This window comes from Pholis gunnellus (genome assembly GCF_910591455.1).
Source record: "Pholis gunnellus genome assembly, chromosome: 7".
Lineage (NCBI taxonomy): Eukaryota > Metazoa > Chordata > Actinopteri > Perciformes > Pholidae > Pholis > Pholis gunnellus.
Genome location: NC_136533.1, coordinates 15,544,691 through 15,562,501, shown reverse-complemented (window position 1 = coordinate 15,562,501; position 17,811 = coordinate 15,544,691). Strand labels below are relative to the sequence as shown.

The window sequence follows — 17,811 nt, the reverse complement described above, 5'->3', positions numbered from 1 at the left end:
TTATGTTATTGGTCTCATTTTCTTTTCGTTATTATTAGAATTAGTGAATTTTTCAGACCCGATGCATACTTCATACCAGTTGGTGGCGGTAATGCACCACTAAGTTGTTTGCCAAACGACATAACACGTAAAGAGGAAGAAGGAGAGATTCCATGGAGCTGCAACGAGCTGCAGCGGTGATTTTGTTGCGGCTATAGGAGGGGACTATTTTATGTCTTCCTCGTCGGGGCTCCCTCTTCTTTTCTGCATACAGAGAATATAAGGCAGTTGTGCAACATTCTGCCGCCGTCTCGACTCCCCCACATTATGTCCTATTAACACAGCAACATCCCGGAGTAACGTCAGTCGACTGTCTCATCCATGCATTGGAGTCCTGGGCCCCAGCGCTCCGGCTCCGGGTCCAGCCATGTCGGCCTGGAATACAGCGGCTGGCGGCGGTGACAGATCGGGAGTTGAACCGGCAGGTAATTAAAACCCTACTTAAGCTGGTCACCCGTTTGAATATTGACGCTGGGTGAGACAACGTATGCGCGGCATTGAGATGTATCAGACAAGAGAGAAGCGCAGTGGTGTGTTTATGTTTTTGACAATCTCTCGGGTGACTGTAACTCCGCGCTACTCCAAAACTAGGTCAGTAGATCAGTAGAGCAAACTCTCCATCAGCGCCATTTATGTAACACTGCGCGATGGTTATCGTGTCAACCGCGTATTGTGCATAACATGGACGTTACATCTCGACTTGTTATCAATGACAACATGAATGACATGTACATTATGGACCGTTAGTCTTAACCTAAACGACTGAAACACGCAAATTGTAGCTTAGCCATGGTAGCAAGACCTGTTTACTAAGTCTGTCAGAGGCGGTTTTGCAGGCCATGGTAATTGTCACTGTATATTCTTTATGCTCATGCTTTCCTACATACACAGTCCATGTTTCCGACACAGACTAGTGTCAAACTAGCATTAGTGCTGAGTGCATGCAATTGTAATGTCCTTGTTGCATAGCGACTGTAACGTTACGTCTCTACTTTTCAACATATATTGAGCTGCCATTGAATTACAATGACTGAAATCAGTAAGGCCAAGAACAACTTCATTTCACCTGTAGAAATAAACACAAGTTATTGTTGAAAACATAAATCTATGGTAAACTGTCGAAGCACCATCCTATATTTATGACTTCAGGTTAACACAGAAATGTTGCACTGATTGTTGTTGTTGTTGTTGTTAAATGTTAAGCACCTTCCCGTCATGTCAAATTCCTTGTATGTTCAACATACCATGGCAATAAACGGTTCTGATTCTGATTCTGATTCTGAAATCAAACTGAGCGAAACTATGGGCTGAAGTTTTTCAATGTCCTGTGATCACAATCAGCAATCTTATCCATTATGCATATTTTACACATGCATGTTACATTTATGAAATGTATTCAATGTCACATTATTCTTCCTGCAGAAAAAGGCTAAGATTCTGTATTTTGCATTAGGACAATGATTGGCTTAATGGTATTGCATGGTAGTTACAAATGTGAAGATCGTACAAAAGGATCATTAACTTTAATTTGATAATTGCTGAGATGGTCCATTTTTATATACTACCACCAATTGATTTTTTAAAAACCTCTGACTGGCTAAAAAAGCTTGAACCAATAGTGGATAATGTTTTTTTAATGGTCAATGTGCATGAATTTATGGGGTCAAACTCCGTATCTTTGTAAATAACACACTGTAAACTACAAAACAAAACATAATTTTTGTTTTGTAGTTTTAATAATACTTGACAAAATATTAGTCTTGATGGACTAATTGTTTTTGTCAAAGGTAAAGACCAGTTACTAAACGTACAATTCTGGTTAAGGGTACTCATTAAAACCAATTTTGAGTGCTGGTCTATCATCAGAGAGATAAATAAAGTATTCATGCTTTCAGTAAACTTCTGGGAAACTACTGGAACATCAGCAAGCAGACAAAAAAAAAGCAACAAATCCTCATAATTGGGAAGCTGGAATCAATTCATATTTGACATTTTTGCTCAGTCGATTGACAAATCGATTCATCGTTTTAGGATACTCCATTTTAGTAGGCTTTTAACATATTGTCGCTCATAAAGCAAGCGGGGAGGAAGCTTTGCTGTTAGAGTAATAAAATGGCTGCCACTTCTAAAAGCGTCTGTCATGTTAAGTGCCCAGTCAGGATGCCACAGTGGACCTTTCAAAGTGACCATATGGAACTAATCTAAAGAGGATCTTGACTTCTATTTTTATACAAGCATTTCAACACAAATAATCATGTTAACAATATGTTTAATGAAGAGAAGAATCTAGTCGATTCTCCTCCACCAATTGGTATTAACTAAGCATGAAGTTAACTGTGTGTTACAATAGTGTAAATGTGTCATGGTGACTTGAGTGTTATAGAATCAAGCTATTGCGGTGGCAATCATGAAACACTGTGGACTTACTGGGCAGATCCCAGATGTTTGTTTGTATATTTAACTTGATCAGCGGGGGAGGCCGTGGCTCATTGGGTAGAGAGGGTCGGCGGCAACAACAGGATCCTCGGCGGCTGTCCTGTCCTGTAAGACACTAAACCCCCTAATCAGCAGTAAACTAGGGATTAAATGCAGAAGTTACATTTAATGTATACCAAATGAATATGCCGACTATAATACAATTTAATTTCCTAGTCCGAGAGCTCACTTGACCATCTTGACCATTGATATATGAATACACGTGCATCTTTGCCGGGAAGTGTGCACACTTGTGTGAATAAAATAAATATATTTATATATTGAATGATGTATATAAATAACTTGAAATTTGAACATGGTAAACCAATCAGCCTGTTTCTTGTGATGCTGTTACTGTGTGACACATACAGTACAGCTCATGGGTTTATTCAAGTGCAGCAGATGCTCAATGATGGGTTGGGTGAATAAGCAAGTTAATTAACACGTGAGAACAGGAGAGATTATGGGAGTTGGCAGCCATCTAGTTGCCTTCACTGTAAAGTTTATACTCGCCGTAGTGAAGTCGGCTGGCGTGTGGTGTGGGGCGTGTTGGCTCCGCAAGTGGTTGCGGTGCGCCCGATCACGTGACTGTCTCAAATCGTTCACTGGTAAAAACACTATTTACATGTTATGGGATTATACAAAACAGGCCAATACGTTTTGAGATGCTTTAGAAACGGGAGGAGCGAAATCAAATTGTTTACAGGATAGTCAACCTTCTTCTCGTTCTAATACATGTAATACTTGACTTGTTTATTTACAGGCCTCGTGCGAAGGCAATGAAGGTAATGAGTTTACAGATTACAATCCCTCCTCGGCATTGTGGAGGTTGATTTATGGCTTTTTGCCGGTTACACCAACAGTCTGTGGGCATATCTATGGGTTACACTCTTTGTCTTTTTGATTCCTCACTGTTCATTTTGATTGTACGCATTGCAGCGCATCGAGTACAAACGCTTCCGTTCATGCTCGGAGCTCACGCGCCGTCTGCGGAGGCTCGCGCTACAGCGCCAAGCGCGAGTGTAAACAAATCTTAACCCTCTAATCCAACACATCTTGACAGGGGAAGGGAGATTAAAAATCAGGTTGTTGCTGATCTGTTAATGGCTATTCGGGTCACAGGGTCTGTAGAGCAGAGAAAATAGGTGCCATTGGTATCAGCTGTTCTCTCGAGTTTCTCTCCCAACCATTCTGCTGAGGCCATGACTAAATCACAGTCATGGCAGCTCCACATGAATCAGAATATACACTAGGCTGCAGTAAGGGAGGCAGTAGAGCTGCAATGTCTTGTCTGTAGTCTCTGACCAGCTCCACCACAGCAGGTTGGACAAGCATCAACATTCAGGCATTGACAGCATGCACGTTTTTGTAGCATATGGATTGTTTTTAGCTGGGCTGAGACATTAGGGCTGAAAGGATTAGTTCATTAATGGGTTTATCTAAGGCTTTTTATTTTAAATGTACACAAGTTTCCATCGCAGCTGAGATGACAGCAGCTGACTTCTTTGATTAATACTCATCAGTAAAATCACCTGCTATGGGACAAGAGAACAAAACACTGAATTAGTCGATAAACAAAGCTGATTGTAAAAGTTAGTTATGAATAAGTACTAAAAAAACATTACAATTAATTTTCCATGCTTGATGGGGTTTGCTCCAGCCGAGTTAGCTATTAGGAGCAATATCAGTTGATAACGCATTACACTGGTGGGAGTTGGACAGTACTGTATGTATGAATGATTTACGAGACACAAGTAAGAAATGCTAATAAACAGCCTATTACTACAGCTTTTTTACTGTTGATGTGCGGAGCAGTGTTCTTGGATTTTGAGGTCGGGTTTAGTCAGGTTTTTCTGACCTTTTTTTTTCTTTTTGTCACCGCATTGAAAACACATGTATCCCTGCGGTTTGGTGGTTAACCTAACTGTAGTGAAACAGGCAAGCGCGTGGACAGAGCCTTGATCAAGCGATGTAGATACAGTAAATAAGTTAAAAACCACATAATCAGCAGGATATTTATGTGATTTTTAGAAAGCGGTCTATGCAAGTTACGCTTCGCTTAACACAACAGAAATAGACTTGAAGCATAAATAAACGTGTGAGAAGCTCACTCGCTCGCTCAACCAAACAATTGCTACGAGGCGAGCAACTGAAAACTGTTTTTTCTCCAGAAGCCCTTGAACACAGCGTGGAACACACACTGTATGCACTCCTGTCACTTTCCCCTGGAAAACATTGCAGTGATGACGGTCATGAACTTTAACCACACCTCTTTTGCAGAGCAACGGGGTGTTACACGGCTATACCAGAACAACCAGTTATGTCCATGGAATTGCTGATCATGTGTGCTTGGGCTCAATAAGCTGATTAGAATTCCCTACTTTTCCCCAAGGGTGCTTCTCTTAACTTTTACTTTCTTCTCTTAACTTTTACTTTCTTCTCTTAACTTTTACTTTCTTTTAACTTGTCTTGTTTTGTGTTGTCTGTCTGTAACTATGTGTCTCTGATGCTGCTGCCGGTCTTGGCCAGGTCTCTCTTGAAAAAGAGATTTTTAATCTCAATGGGACTCTCCTGGTTAAATAAAGGTTAAATTAAAAATTAAAACATTTGATGGTAGTTATAACGAGGAAGGATTGTTACACATTTACTTACATGGCGGGAATGCATCGATGTGCTTGCAAATGAAATCGAGTCCTACAGTTCATTGTGTCTTGTGTGTTTCAGAAGAGGTGCTGGTTAATGAAAACCAAAGCTCTGTTTCTTTGCCCAGCGCGATGACCCCATCCTCAGCTGTCGATATGTCCTTTAGCACGGAGATACCCCGGAAGCGCAAGGGCTGCATGGACAACCAGTAAGTAGTGTGATTGCTCTAATTTGGCTCACAGAAAATCTCTTGAATCAGGTGACCTAAATTGTTGCAAGTTGTAATTGATGAATTTTCTTCCTAGGGATACAAAATCTGTTTCTATGGATATGGATATGGAAGATATGGAAGATGAGCAAAATGGGTACTGTGTGCTAATATAGGGGTTTCAGAGCTGACCTGTTTATTTTGGGATTTTCTTCTTCAGTTACATTTCAAATGTGTGTTTTTCTGCACTACAGGTCAGATGGAGAGGACCGACATGGCAAAATCAAGTGCTTCAGGTCGGTTTAATTTGACCCCATCACATTTATAACATTCCTATGTTCTTCTAATAATATCATCAATCTTAAAATATGATATATTTATATAATATCATGCAATATTTCACAGGTTAAGATAGTCTGTAAATTGAAAGGAGAAATTATTAATTGTCTGAATTATTTCTTATTTAATGTCTCTGCAGAGAGCCGCATAGCCAAATTGAAAAAAGGAGACGGGACAAAATGAACAATCTCATTGACAACCTGTCAGCCATGATCCCTTCTTGTAACCCCATGTCCCGTAAACTGGACAAACTCACTGTGCTCAGAATGGCAGTGCAGCACCTCAAATCTCTCAAAGGTACCTAGAAATGTTTTAATTTTTTAATGTGGATTGTCCCATCAGGGCTGATGATAAATGTATGTTATTGTGCGTACTATATTCACCTTTTGCTGCCCCGCCTATTGTTTCCCCTTCTGCTTCGAATGCATTTGTGTTTGTTCCAGTTGAGCGCTTATAGCGGTTTAGACAATGTTGATATTTGGGAACATTCAGCAGCTAAAAAGCGGCAATCAGATGGTTTTACAGTACCACGTCCATCGGCGACTAGGAAGATGAAACATGAAAATGGCCTGAAATCACATATGAGGACATTTTGAATTACTTTGTTGTGTCTCTTGGTGTAGATGCGAGCAGCCTTCCCCTGGCTGAATATCCGAGTCAGCCAAAACATTACAAAATGTTGACCAGACAGGCGCATTTCAGAAACAGCCCAAAAGCGGCTTTCCGCTCTGCTTTGCTAAAAGCGCTATTTCAGTCCAGAAACGTTTACAGTGGCGCCGAAAACTGTAAGCAACATGTGCCTGAGGTTAGCACAACAAGCCCGGTCCGCTTCTACAGCGCGAGAGAGAGTGAGTGTTGTGTATAAGACGAGGATGGTGTGTCAGCTTTGCTTCACCGTTTTAGGTATTTGTCTGTGAAAGGAAACACTCGGTTAGTCCTTTTATGAACAAACATAATATCATGGCAATCACATTGTCGTTTTGCTTATTATTAATGCAGTATAAGTCGGATTTAGCGCCGTGACGTCGTCTGCACAGGTTGCTAATATTGGCAACTTTTTAATTTGCCAAAATATGTCATATTGACAGATGCAGATTCAATTAGTTTGGGTAAAATTAAATCGGTTGAAGTTCTTAGACCTGACTGTTGTAATAAAGTTATACCTAATGCCGAACTGTTATATAGTAATCTCACCTTTTGAACTGGCCGTGTAACAATTATTTCCATGTTTTCAGGTTCAACAAGTTCTTTTTCTGAATCCAGCTACAAGCCTTCATTCCTCCCTGATGAGGAGCTCAAACACCTGGTCCTCAAGGTAAACACCATCAGGCTTTAATGTCATGCTAGCGACAACACCCCTGCTTGACTGGGTTCTGTTCATCTGATACCAAAAAGTAAATATATATATAAAGTATATTGATAGCATGAGATGATCAAAATTCTTAACATGCATTACATTTTTAGTTGTAATCACTGTTTAGACTCTGATAATTGATGCGCTGATTTTTCATGATAAGAATTTTAAATGATTTTGTTTTTATAGAATATATAAATAGAACAGAAATGTACTCGATGGCCTCTTACGTTTGTCTTGACCATGTCATCACATTGGATCCCCTTATTTTCTCTCATGTTTTCTGTTGTGCAGGCTGCAGATGGGTTCCTGTTTGTAGTGGGCTGTGATCGTGGGAAAATAGTTTTTGTCTCAGAGTCCGTCACGAAGATGTTAAATTATAGTCGGGTAATGCTTTTACATTTGTTACTGTACCAGCAACATCTTTGTTCATGTAAAACCCCCGGACACACCAGATAGGTTGTGTTGTCGTGGTACCACTGTTAACGGACTAGAACCCACCAGGGTTATTATCATAATACCACCAGCACGTGCATGGGCCTGTAGCACCACATTTAGCATTGTGTGAAAGTAACCCTCAGCAGACACACCTGGCTTCTTTGATGATGATGAAAAACAAAGAGCACAGTGTATATACACCATATTTTGGATTACTTAAGGATATTCTTATGCTGTTCTTCAGGAAAGCTTTGAGTGAGCTGTTGTATTTTCTCCCTCAATCTTACTTAAATCTAAATCCGCTACGCACAGTATCTGGTGTGCTCCGGGGTCAACAGTCCTCAATCAAGTATTTTGTTACATTTTTTATTTGTCAGTGCGAAATACCTTACATGCAGAATGGTTTTGACATTTCTTGTCATGAGCATGGGCACAATGTTTAGGGCTGTTTGTTCTTCCTACAGGTGGAGCTGATTGGACAGAGCCTGTTTGATTACATACACCCAAAGGACATGGAAAAAGTGAAGGAGCAGCTGTCAGCTTCTGAATTATACCCTCGTGAACGCCTGATAGATGCTAAAAGTAAAGCAATTATTTCTGCTGTCTGTGTTTGTGTGTGAGAGAGAGAGAGAGAGAGAGAGAGAGAGAGAGAACGCACATGTAACACTCCTGTCATGTCTCCAGCGGGCCTGCAGGTCCAGGCTGACCTCCCAGTCGGTGCAGTGCGACTGTATTCAGGTGCACGCCGCTCATTCTTCTGCCGCATGAAGTACAACAAGATTTCTGTCAAAGTGGAGGAGAAGGAATTCCAAGCAAGCACCTCCAAAAAGAAAGGTGGGAAAATAATCCAGTGGTCTATTCAGCAGATCACTTTTGTACAGTCAATGTATTTGGTTTTGTGTATAACTGCTATTATGATATTTATCAGGTATACTTCTATTCAAGTATTGGTGTGAAGGTCTTCGAACTGTGAGGCAGAGGTTTAGAGGAGGGAGCAGAGGGAGAGATGCGAGGCAAAGATAATTGACTTCACTTTCCAAAGTGAATTGCACAATTTGAGTCAAAAATCAGACAACTCCTCAGTCATTAGTCACCTGGATCGAATCTTTATACACTTTGCGATGTCCATTGTGAATAAACGTCCAGGAAATCCACATAGAAAACAGAAAGATATGCTCTATGGCTCCTGAACTTACCTGAGAATCATCATGTTTTGAAGTCATCTTCAGTATCAAAGTAGTTTGCTGATTGCAAAGATGAGCTGCTAATAGCTTATTCAGGATACTTTTAATAGGGCCAATTAGTGTCTTCCTCAATCCAGGGCAATATTATATTTCCTGTTAACGTTTTCCAAAGCATTATGGGAACTGTAGTTACAAAACCTAGAGTATGATTATTCCACTTAATAGAATAAGTAATAACCTTTTTCTTTTGACATTACTGTGGCTCGAAATGTCCCAGTTATATTTATATATATATATATATATGTATATACTATATTGTGATTTGTGTCTGCATGTGCCTACAGAGTCGCAGAAGTACTGCACGGTCCACTGCACAGGCTACATGCGCAGCTGGCCTACCAGTCAGGTTGGAGCAGAGGGGGAGGGCGAGGCAGACAAGCAGGATAGCTCCCACTTCAGCTGCCTGGTGGCGTTGGGACGCGTGCACTCCCACTCATCTCCCCAGGTTAATGGAGAAGTCTGCGTTAAACCCACGGAGTTCTTCACACGTTATGCTATGGATGGCAAATTCACCTTTGTCGATCAAAGGTAGAATTTAATTTCAATGAGGGGGTTGTAGAGGGTTGTAACGTCTTGGTGCATGGCTTTGAGAACATGTACAATCATTGAGACATTTAAAATATCTCCCATTTACATTTCTAAATGTCTTTGATACTGATGTCAATATGAAAACAATTTGAGTATTTTAGATAATACAGTTGTTTAAATTCATACTAGCATGAAACGCTTGTATGCTCTTTTAATACTTACGTTTTTATTTTGTTTTCTTCTGCAGAGCCACAACCATTCTTGGTTATCTTCCCCAAGAATTGCTTGGGACATCATGCTATGAGTACTTCCATCAAGACGACTTACCGCATTTAGCTGACAATCATCGAAAAGGCAAATAACACTTCATTGACCTTATACCGTTTATCTTTTTTGTAATTGTCTTGGATCCTTTATTATTATTTTTAAATGTATGCCAAGATGATACCTACATTCTTCAATTATCTAGGTCTATTTAGATCAAATGTTCATTTACAATTAAGCTGAATGTGTTGATAAAGAGGCAAATCACCTATTGAATTTCTGCCCATCTGACGTTTACTCCTGTAGGTTAGTATGCTGCAAAATTGTGACGGGTTCCCCATATTTCTGTCCGCTAGTCCTTTTGCTTTTGGTGTTCTCTGCCTTAAACAGGTCATACTGATGCTGATACTGATACTGATGCTTTACTTTCCAATGATGTTCACAGTGCTGCGGAGTAAAGACAAAATGGAGACAAACTGCTATAAGTTCAAAACAAAAAATGGCTCTTTCGTCACTCTGCAAAGTCAGTGGTTTAGTTTTGTAAATCCCTGGACCAAAGAAGTGGAATACATAGTTTCAACTAACACAGTTAAATCGTGAGTATATGCTTCAGTCCCTTTGTGCTTTACCTAGATATCTTTGTTCCCAAGATAGATACATTGTACATTAATCGGCACTTCACCTGTGTTTTCGTCCCACGACAAGGTGCGATCAGAGTCGAACCGATCGTTCAGGAAACAAGCCTGAACAGTCGAGCAATTACAAGACTTCTGACGGTCAGTTAAAGTGAAGAAAGACCTTATGCCCTGTGATAGTTGAAAATTGTGAAGCCATTGCACACTGTAAAGCACATGTCTGTTCATTTTACTCTTAACTGTCTTTTCTGCTAGAAGAGGGCAAGAAGTCCCTTCCAGTTATACCAGGCATCTCCACCACACCTGGAGCTATGATTTATGCTGGGAGCATTGGGACCCAGATTGCCAATGAGCTGCTGGATTACAACAGGTGTGGCCTCGCCAGAGAGCAAGTCCTCTTTACTTCTTCTTACAGCGATAGAGATAAGTAAATCTGACAATTACAAAGAGAGTAGTTCAGTAAGTCTTTTTTTTGCCACAGTTGCTCTGCTTGTAAGTTGTTGACGATGTTACTTCTGTTACTACTGCAGTTTTTAAGTGGATTTGTGTGTTTCTTTAGGATGAACTCATCACCTTCCAGTGGTAGCGTCAGCCCGTTCAGTCTACCACGCGATAAGTGTCTCCAAACTCACAATCAAATCAGCAACAATGTAATTGTATGTACCAACATATCTGTATTTAGTGCATCTGTCTCAAATGCTTTTCTATTCACAAAACTGCATGACGCTTTTCAGACTAGCTCATTCCAAAACAGCTGGGTGTAATTTATGAAATAAAAAACAATATATGTTTGTAGTTGTAGGGGTTTAGGCCCACATTAAAGTAAAATTTGGACAGTGCTACTTGCTGGAAATCCACTTGAATTGAAGTTCAGTCAAACAACTATATGGTTGAAACTATAAGTTGAAATGACACCAAATCAATGTGAACATTATTGTTTTTGCCCCATTATTCTTTGCAAAATGTAAGGTGCCTGAGTAAGGTGTAAATTATATCAAAAGAATTTGTCGTAGTAATTTGCACGACATGCCAAACATTTCATATGAAATGCAGAAATATAATCTTAAACCCCTCCAATGATTTACACCTAGCTGATAATTTCTTTTTATATATTTAATAAAACCAAGCAGAAAGTTGGCATTCTGGCTCAAGAAGCTCCGTCTGGTTTTGGTGTTTAAACATTTCACAGTAATGGCAAATATTTCCTTAGAAAAACCATAAACTAATACAATTACCGCTGTATGTACTGGGCAATTATGGTGAATTTCCTACAAAGGTTGGAAGGCATAATTGGGCCTGCACAGAATTGAGTTTTTCCTCTTGTTTTTACATCATGACTTCACTTCTGCCATGTTCCTGCTAGGGCTAAAATGTGCTCCTCTTTTGGTCGTAAGGTGCCAAATGGAGAGGCAACCGAAATGGAGATTCCAGGAAAGTCCAGCTCAGAGGATGAGCCCCAGGGAGCTGCATTCTCAGGGGCAGAATCACTCATGGGTACTCTCACTGCTCCGGTTCATGACCTTATTTATACATTTTAGTTATCTCCTCTTATAAATCCATTGATTTTCTTCCTTTCTTTCACCCTATCTTACCTCAGAAGGCAACTCCCAGCAGGATTTGGACAGCGTGGTTGGACCGGGGCTTAGTAGCCTTAGCAATGACGAAGCAGCCATGGCAGTGTTCATCAGCCTCCTGGAGAAAGACACAAACGTGGGCGAGGCTGTGGACTTCGAAGAGATGCACTGGTCTTTATAGAATCTGCTCTTACAGTGTGATGCAGTAGCACTGCGAAAAAAACCACCAGGACATCATTTTTGCGATGGGACGGGATCGACAACAACAAGAGACACCTTGTTGTCGGAAGGAGGATGTGCCTCTAAAGCCTTACAGCGGTTTGCCTGCCCTGAAACGCTGTTGTTCACTGCTCTCCTCACATCTACTGGCATCCTCCAGTTTAACTGAGGAGTCCTCGTAAAGGTTGAAGAACCCATGAACACAAATGACAGTTGCATGACGGGACTCTCTCCTCCACCTACAATTGAACGGGTTAGAAGTGATGATGCAAAAAAAAAAAAAAAAAAAAACACCAAACAATTGCACTGAATTGATTTCATGTTTTTTTTTTTTTTAAAGGTTGTATTTTGATTTGACCTGGCCCATCTCTGTTACCCCTCAGGATCCAAGCCGTTGGTAGCCAGTGTGTACCACGGCAGACCACACTTCCATAACCTCTAACTTTGAGTCACCTAACGGTGTGCCGCTCAGAGATTTGCTCTTGTCAGTATCTGAACATTCTCCATGAAAACAATCCAGCAACCTCTTAACTTGTACACTGACTTGAAAAAAAACTGTATATGTGTGGATTTGGTGTGGTTGCAAACACCACGTCTTCAAACTATATCTGTCCTAAAGGGATAGTTTGTGTGAAAAGAATATTTTAGTATGTACCCTTGTATAGATATTAATCCCTCAATGTTGGCTGCCCTTGATTGGATTTGTCCTAGCTCAGAACATTAAATATTTATCGGCAGAGATGATCCACCTACATACATTTGTCAGAGAGCAGCCAGTTTTGATGGTTGACCATTCATGAATCAATAGGGCTTTCTGAGCACTACCGTAATACTTCATGTAAAGTGAAACCTTAGAGCTGCTAAAATGGAGGTTTGGCATCAAACCCCTTTCACATTTTAGACATTTTATCAAAACCTGTTTGAGGTTGATCTCTGAGTCCGATGGTAGAAGTGTTAAACTCAGGGAGTGATGGAAACAGAGCCGCTCCGTTTACTCATAGAATGACGCAGTTCTGAGTAACTGTAACAGTATTTTGTCCTCCAGTTCAAAGTTTTACATATTTACCTCAAACTATATATTGTTAAAGAGTCTGTACTTGTTCACCTGTGCATCTGTGTTCTTACACTTATTGTCAGCTTTATAATCTTGCAGGTAAGCCATAACTTTAGCCTTTCTTTTCCTTTATAATATGTACTGACCCTTTTTAAAAAGACATGGTCGTTTTTAGTTGCTTTCTAACTCCATGCAATTGTCCCTCCTATATCATGCATGACTGTAAAACTCCAGAAGGCAGAAGATTATACTGCTGACTTGAAATATATCACATTTGGTGAGAACTTGGATGATTCACTCAGTTGTGTGGATCCCTTTTGCAATTTACCTCATGCAGAATTGTCTGTTTTTTTGTGCTCATTTTTACAATTGTACATCTTTTTTTACTAACAAAACATTGACAGTCATCATGTCATGATTAATGTTAGTGACCCATTGTTGAGAATCATGTGGTAGCCAGATGGCCTTATGGGTGAATATAAGCTACAAATGAAGAAATACCCAAGTATGTCAAATTGTCACATCAGCCTGGCTGATGCCAAATACTACGAACATTATATACATAGTTTCAGTTGAAGAAAGTTGTTGTATTGGTTTGTTTAAAACTATTTGATTATGGGCTTATTTGATACCCGTTTGACTGTTTGTTACATTTATCACATTTCTTTTACCTGAATGATTTTGAGTGTTGTAGATTCCTGGAGTCTCGGTGGGAGTGTGCTAAAAAAAAACTGAGTACATGTAAGCTTCATTTTGAGATTTTGTAAAAAAGTGTTTCAACCACATACCTAAACCAGTCAGTCAAAAATATCTGTTGTATTGCTACCCAAATATACAATACATGGAACTGTGTATCTTTCATGCAATCATTCATATTGGTGTCTCAGGACACGGTTTATAGTCACCTCACGAGGACTGTTTAGACTTTTCCAACAAGAACTCTTGAAGACATTGTTGTGAATTAAAGAGAACGGTCTTTTCTTGATCTAATGCTTGAATAATGAGCCAGTGGGTGGACCAGCTGAGCTCACAAGGACCCTCCTGCCTGTGTCTGAAGTGCCTTTGGACATGTCTGCTCGGACACTCGATAAACCTGTGTTGCTTATGGAGGCCGCCTCGCACCTGGCAACCTCCGCAGACTGAAAGGATCATTGGATTGACTTGCCGCATACTGTGCACATCGTGAATGAAGCGGAAGCCTGTTGACGGATAACACAGGAATTGTATTGTACATGTTGGCTTGAGCACTCTCTCACTACCTAACCAAACAAGCAGAGCTACAGAGTCGTGCCATAGACACAGACTGGTCTTTTTAAAGGCAACAAGTCCATTTTGTATTGTTATTTTGGTCCCTGTTCCTCTGTTGGTGGTGACTTAGAGTTTTTAAGAAAGGGAACATTATGTTTTGATTCGATGCCCGGCTTTGTTACTAGTTGCATGACCATTTGTGCACAATTCATTAGTTGCATCAATAGAAATGGAAAGGACTGATGACACAGGCAACTATCGCTGCACAGGAGGAAGGACATTAATCTTATTTTGGGCTGTTGGCAGCTTGTTGCTGCCTCCATTGTACCACTTCCTGTCACTCTAAATTTATTCTGGTTTGATTTTTGGGCCCCAGAGGAACCACTTACTGTATACGTCTGTTGCTGCTACGCTATCAACATGTCTGGACTTTCTTGTTGTCATGTTGTTAATAAATATTAGTTTAACAAACCATCAACAGGAACTTGGGGCATATTTTCAGATATATATATTTGAAATTGAACAGAAAGACGGCACACTTTGTGAGCAGCCTCACTGAATCCAAAACATGAGGCCAATTGAGAAGCAGCAGTCTGCTTTATGAGTAATCACATTTACCTTACACTGAACCCACTTACAGCCTTCCTTTCTGTTCCCCCCTCTGAGGAGATTAGCTCGGAGTAATTTAACAAATGGGGTACGGCATTGGTTGGTGCAATTAAGAAAGCATACCATAAGCTGGGATTTGTTATGTATATAAAGTCAGTGGTGAATACAAAGCTGCTGCTCCTTTACAGAATGGGCCAAGCTGCTACTCTGCCTAGTAGGAGAGGGGGGTCTTATGTCACTGAGCTGTACGAGTGGTCCAGGTAAGATTTTCATTTGGCTTTTAAAATTGCCAGACGCTGTTAATGAAGTGTGTATTCAGGTAGAAGATGGCTGTTAAAGTAAATGAAAGTTTGGAGAGAGTGGAGACGTCCAAGGCTCCCCTCTGAGCGGTGAAAAGTTGTAACATGCGTAGCTACAACTATAGATGCAGCTTAAACTGCAGATTTTTGAAGCAACTTTCAAAAAGCATACTACTAGGTCTCCTTTTGTTGTGTAGAATACGGTATTTTCCAGACAAATCTACAAAGCACATCCTTTGCCTTTTGTTTCTTTCGTTCTTTTTTTTAGTTTCTGTACTCGGTTGAGGAATTGTGTCTCTAGCCCTACTAACACACTGCTGATTTGCTTCACTTTGCCATGTTGTAGTGAAGTGGTTCAAAATCATTTGGCCTAATTATCTTAACACTCTATGTCCCAGGGTGTAAGCAAGCTTTCAAACACGTGTAATCCCCACAGAGGTTGATCTTAATTCTCTTAATATCGAAGGACATGTTTCTTCTACAGATCTGACCTTTTATCCAAACTGCCCCATGCTTCTGACATTGTTCTTCTCTCTTAATGAAACAAATGTGTTGATTGTCTTTTTGTTATAGAAAGTTTATCAATGAATGTCCAAGTGGGCTGATCACTCTTCATGAGTTTCAAAGGCATTTCAGCAATGGAACAGTGGGCAGGGAGTCAGCTGAGTATGCAGAACAGATATTCCGCACATTGGACAATAACGGGGTGAGCGAACTACACTGCATGACTTTACGCTGTATATCACGTGAGTCTGGAGGGAATACTACAGCTGGAACGGGACAATACTAAATGCTGTATCGTAGTAATGCGACATAAAGTGACAACAATCGGGAAGAATGAATAGCAAACAAAGATGTTAATGGTGGGCGCTTCTCTGCAGGACGGGGTGGTTGATTTCAGGGAGTATGTCATGGCCATCAGCATGCTCATCGAGGGCTCGGCTGTAGAGAAGCTGCGGTGGTCATTCAAGCTCTATGACAAAGACAGAGACGGAGCCATTACAAGGGAAGAAATGCTGGACATCATGCAGGTACATTCACTACTACTCTTACTGATCACGAGATGGTACCACAGACGCATCTTTCTGTCCCACTAGTGTGTGTGTTTCCTTTTGTTCACAGGCTGTGTATAAGATGAGCGTGACAGCTGCTTTAACCGAACCCAACCCTCTTACAGCCGAGGAGTGTACCAACAGGATGTTTATGCGGTTAGATAAAGACAATAATGGTGAAGAAATCATTTTCCTTTTCTGCTTGAAATCACGTGTTATTTTAGCATGGAACCAAATTAACTTTGTATGTTTTCTTCTCTCAATAAGCTAGACTCATAAAGATAATGGCTATGTTAAATATACCTTAAAAATACCCCCAAATACTCCATTATGAAACAATAGAAACTCTGAAACTCCAAATTGACTTTTATTAAAGCCCTTATGTCAATTATGTGATGCAAGCCTAAAAATAAACTTTTACTAGTTGGGACAAGTCTAAGACTCTAAGATAGTTGTTCAATTATCAAAAGATAAAGCAAGCACATGCCTAAAGCTGAGATAATGCATCTAATTGAGGATAAACCACATCATGTGTAATGTTCAATAATGCTGAATCTACTAAACATATATGAGATGAATCCTGAACCTAAAAGGTATTAAGTTCAAAACATTTAGCATGTATGCTACAGCGTAGTGAGGGCCTCAGAATGGTGCTTTGTTTCTCTCCTGTAGAGGATACAGTTTAGGTTGTAAATGGTGTACATACTGTTTACATTTAGAAAAACGTTAAAGACAACTAATATTCATCATACATACGTATATAATAATAATTATATCTACTTTGGTAGGCACTTGTATTGGCAGACTAACATTACAAACAGTAAGCTCTTGCTCACTTATATTAAGTATTAAATATTAAGTAGGGAAGTGAACCAATTGATACTGATAGTCTGTCCTCTGCTCTTTGTCTGTAATCACTGTCTGTCCTTGTTATGTCTGTAGCCGTCATCAGTCTGGAGGAGTTCATTGAGGGAGCGCTGGATGATGATTGGATCAGGGAGATGCTGGAATGTGACCCCAGCACAGTGAAGGTGGAGAGGCCCCTGAGGACTGACACCGCTTTGGGGGCCCATGAGTGACCCAGAGTGGGTTATTCTATTCACTGGAAGCAGAGGAATTACCCAGTCGATGTTTGGATTTCGAGGAATTGTTACAGCATCACATCTTCTATTCCCTCTGACAAATTACATTACAATAACTTAGAGATGGAGTTGAGGAGCACTAGACATTTTAGATGTTGTCTTGTTAAGTTATCACAATATGAAAAGCATTCATTTCTGCCTTGTTTTATTTTATATAATTTTTTTACCGTATTTTGGATCAATGTTTTGTTTTGTTCTTTTGTTGTTGTTTTATTTGCTGTATTATTTGATTGTAGTTTTCATAATTTCTGTGTCTCATCATCTCTCTTCTCGAGTAAGTCATGAACATCACGTGACAATGAAATTGTATACTTGTCCTTCTCATTTTATATTATTACATATCCATTCTGCACTTGTGGCCAGATTAACTTTCACAAAGACCCTAAATCAATTCTAAGTAAACATATTGTAATGTTTACTGTGCCTCTCAGTTTACCTTGACTGCCC

The 17,811-nt window shown here is 40.1% G+C and overlaps 2 protein-coding genes across 2 annotated transcripts; both read left to right on the top strand.

Moving 5' to 3' along the window:
* Nucleotides 1–345: 345 nt before the first annotated feature.
* Nucleotides 346–12,195, top strand: bmal2 (basic helix-loop-helix ARNT like 2). The gene is made up of 17 exons (XM_079163035.1): nucleotides 346–464; nucleotides 5,239–5,365; nucleotides 5,463–5,522; nucleotides 5,620–5,661; nucleotides 5,844–6,001; nucleotides 6,940–7,019; nucleotides 7,353–7,445; nucleotides 7,961–8,078; nucleotides 8,181–8,330; nucleotides 9,025–9,268; nucleotides 9,516–9,622; nucleotides 9,978–10,128; nucleotides 10,238–10,308; nucleotides 10,423–10,537; nucleotides 10,727–10,817; nucleotides 11,562–11,661; nucleotides 11,765–12,195. The coding sequence occupies exons 1-17, from the start codon at nucleotides 407–409 to the stop codon at nucleotides 11,920–11,922; spliced, it is 1,923 nt and encodes a 640-aa protein (XP_079019161.1). The 5' UTR covers nucleotides 346–406; the 3' UTR covers nucleotides 11,923–12,195.
* A 2,865-nt stretch (nucleotides 12,196–15,060) lies between these two features.
* On the top strand, nucleotides 15,061–17,301 carry LOC306699023 (guanylyl cyclase inhibitory protein; the record flags this gene model as incomplete). Its single annotated transcript, XM_079163524.1, has 5 exons — nucleotides 15,061–15,131; nucleotides 15,744–15,876; nucleotides 16,052–16,201; nucleotides 16,293–16,398; nucleotides 17,165–17,301. 5 exons carry the CDS (start codon nucleotides 15,061–15,063, stop codon nucleotides 17,299–17,301), a joined length of 597 nt encoding a protein of 198 aa, XP_079019650.1.
* Nucleotides 17,302–17,811: the final 510 nt, after the last annotated feature.

Bases quoted from the DNA above. Each gene is read 5' to 3' on its own strand.
- bmal2 (XM_079163035.1), top strand. From the start codon at position 407: ATGTCGGCCTGGAATACAGCGGCTGGCGGCGGTGACAGATCGGGAGTT. The intron at 5,366-5,462 runs GTAAGTAGTGTG...TTTTCTTCCTAG, and splicing joins AAGGGCTGCATGGACAACCA to GGATACAAAATCTGTTTCTA. The intron at 10,129-10,237 runs GTGAGTATATGC...TCCCACGACAAG, and splicing joins TCAACTAACACAGTTAAATC to GTGCGATCAGAGTCGAACCG.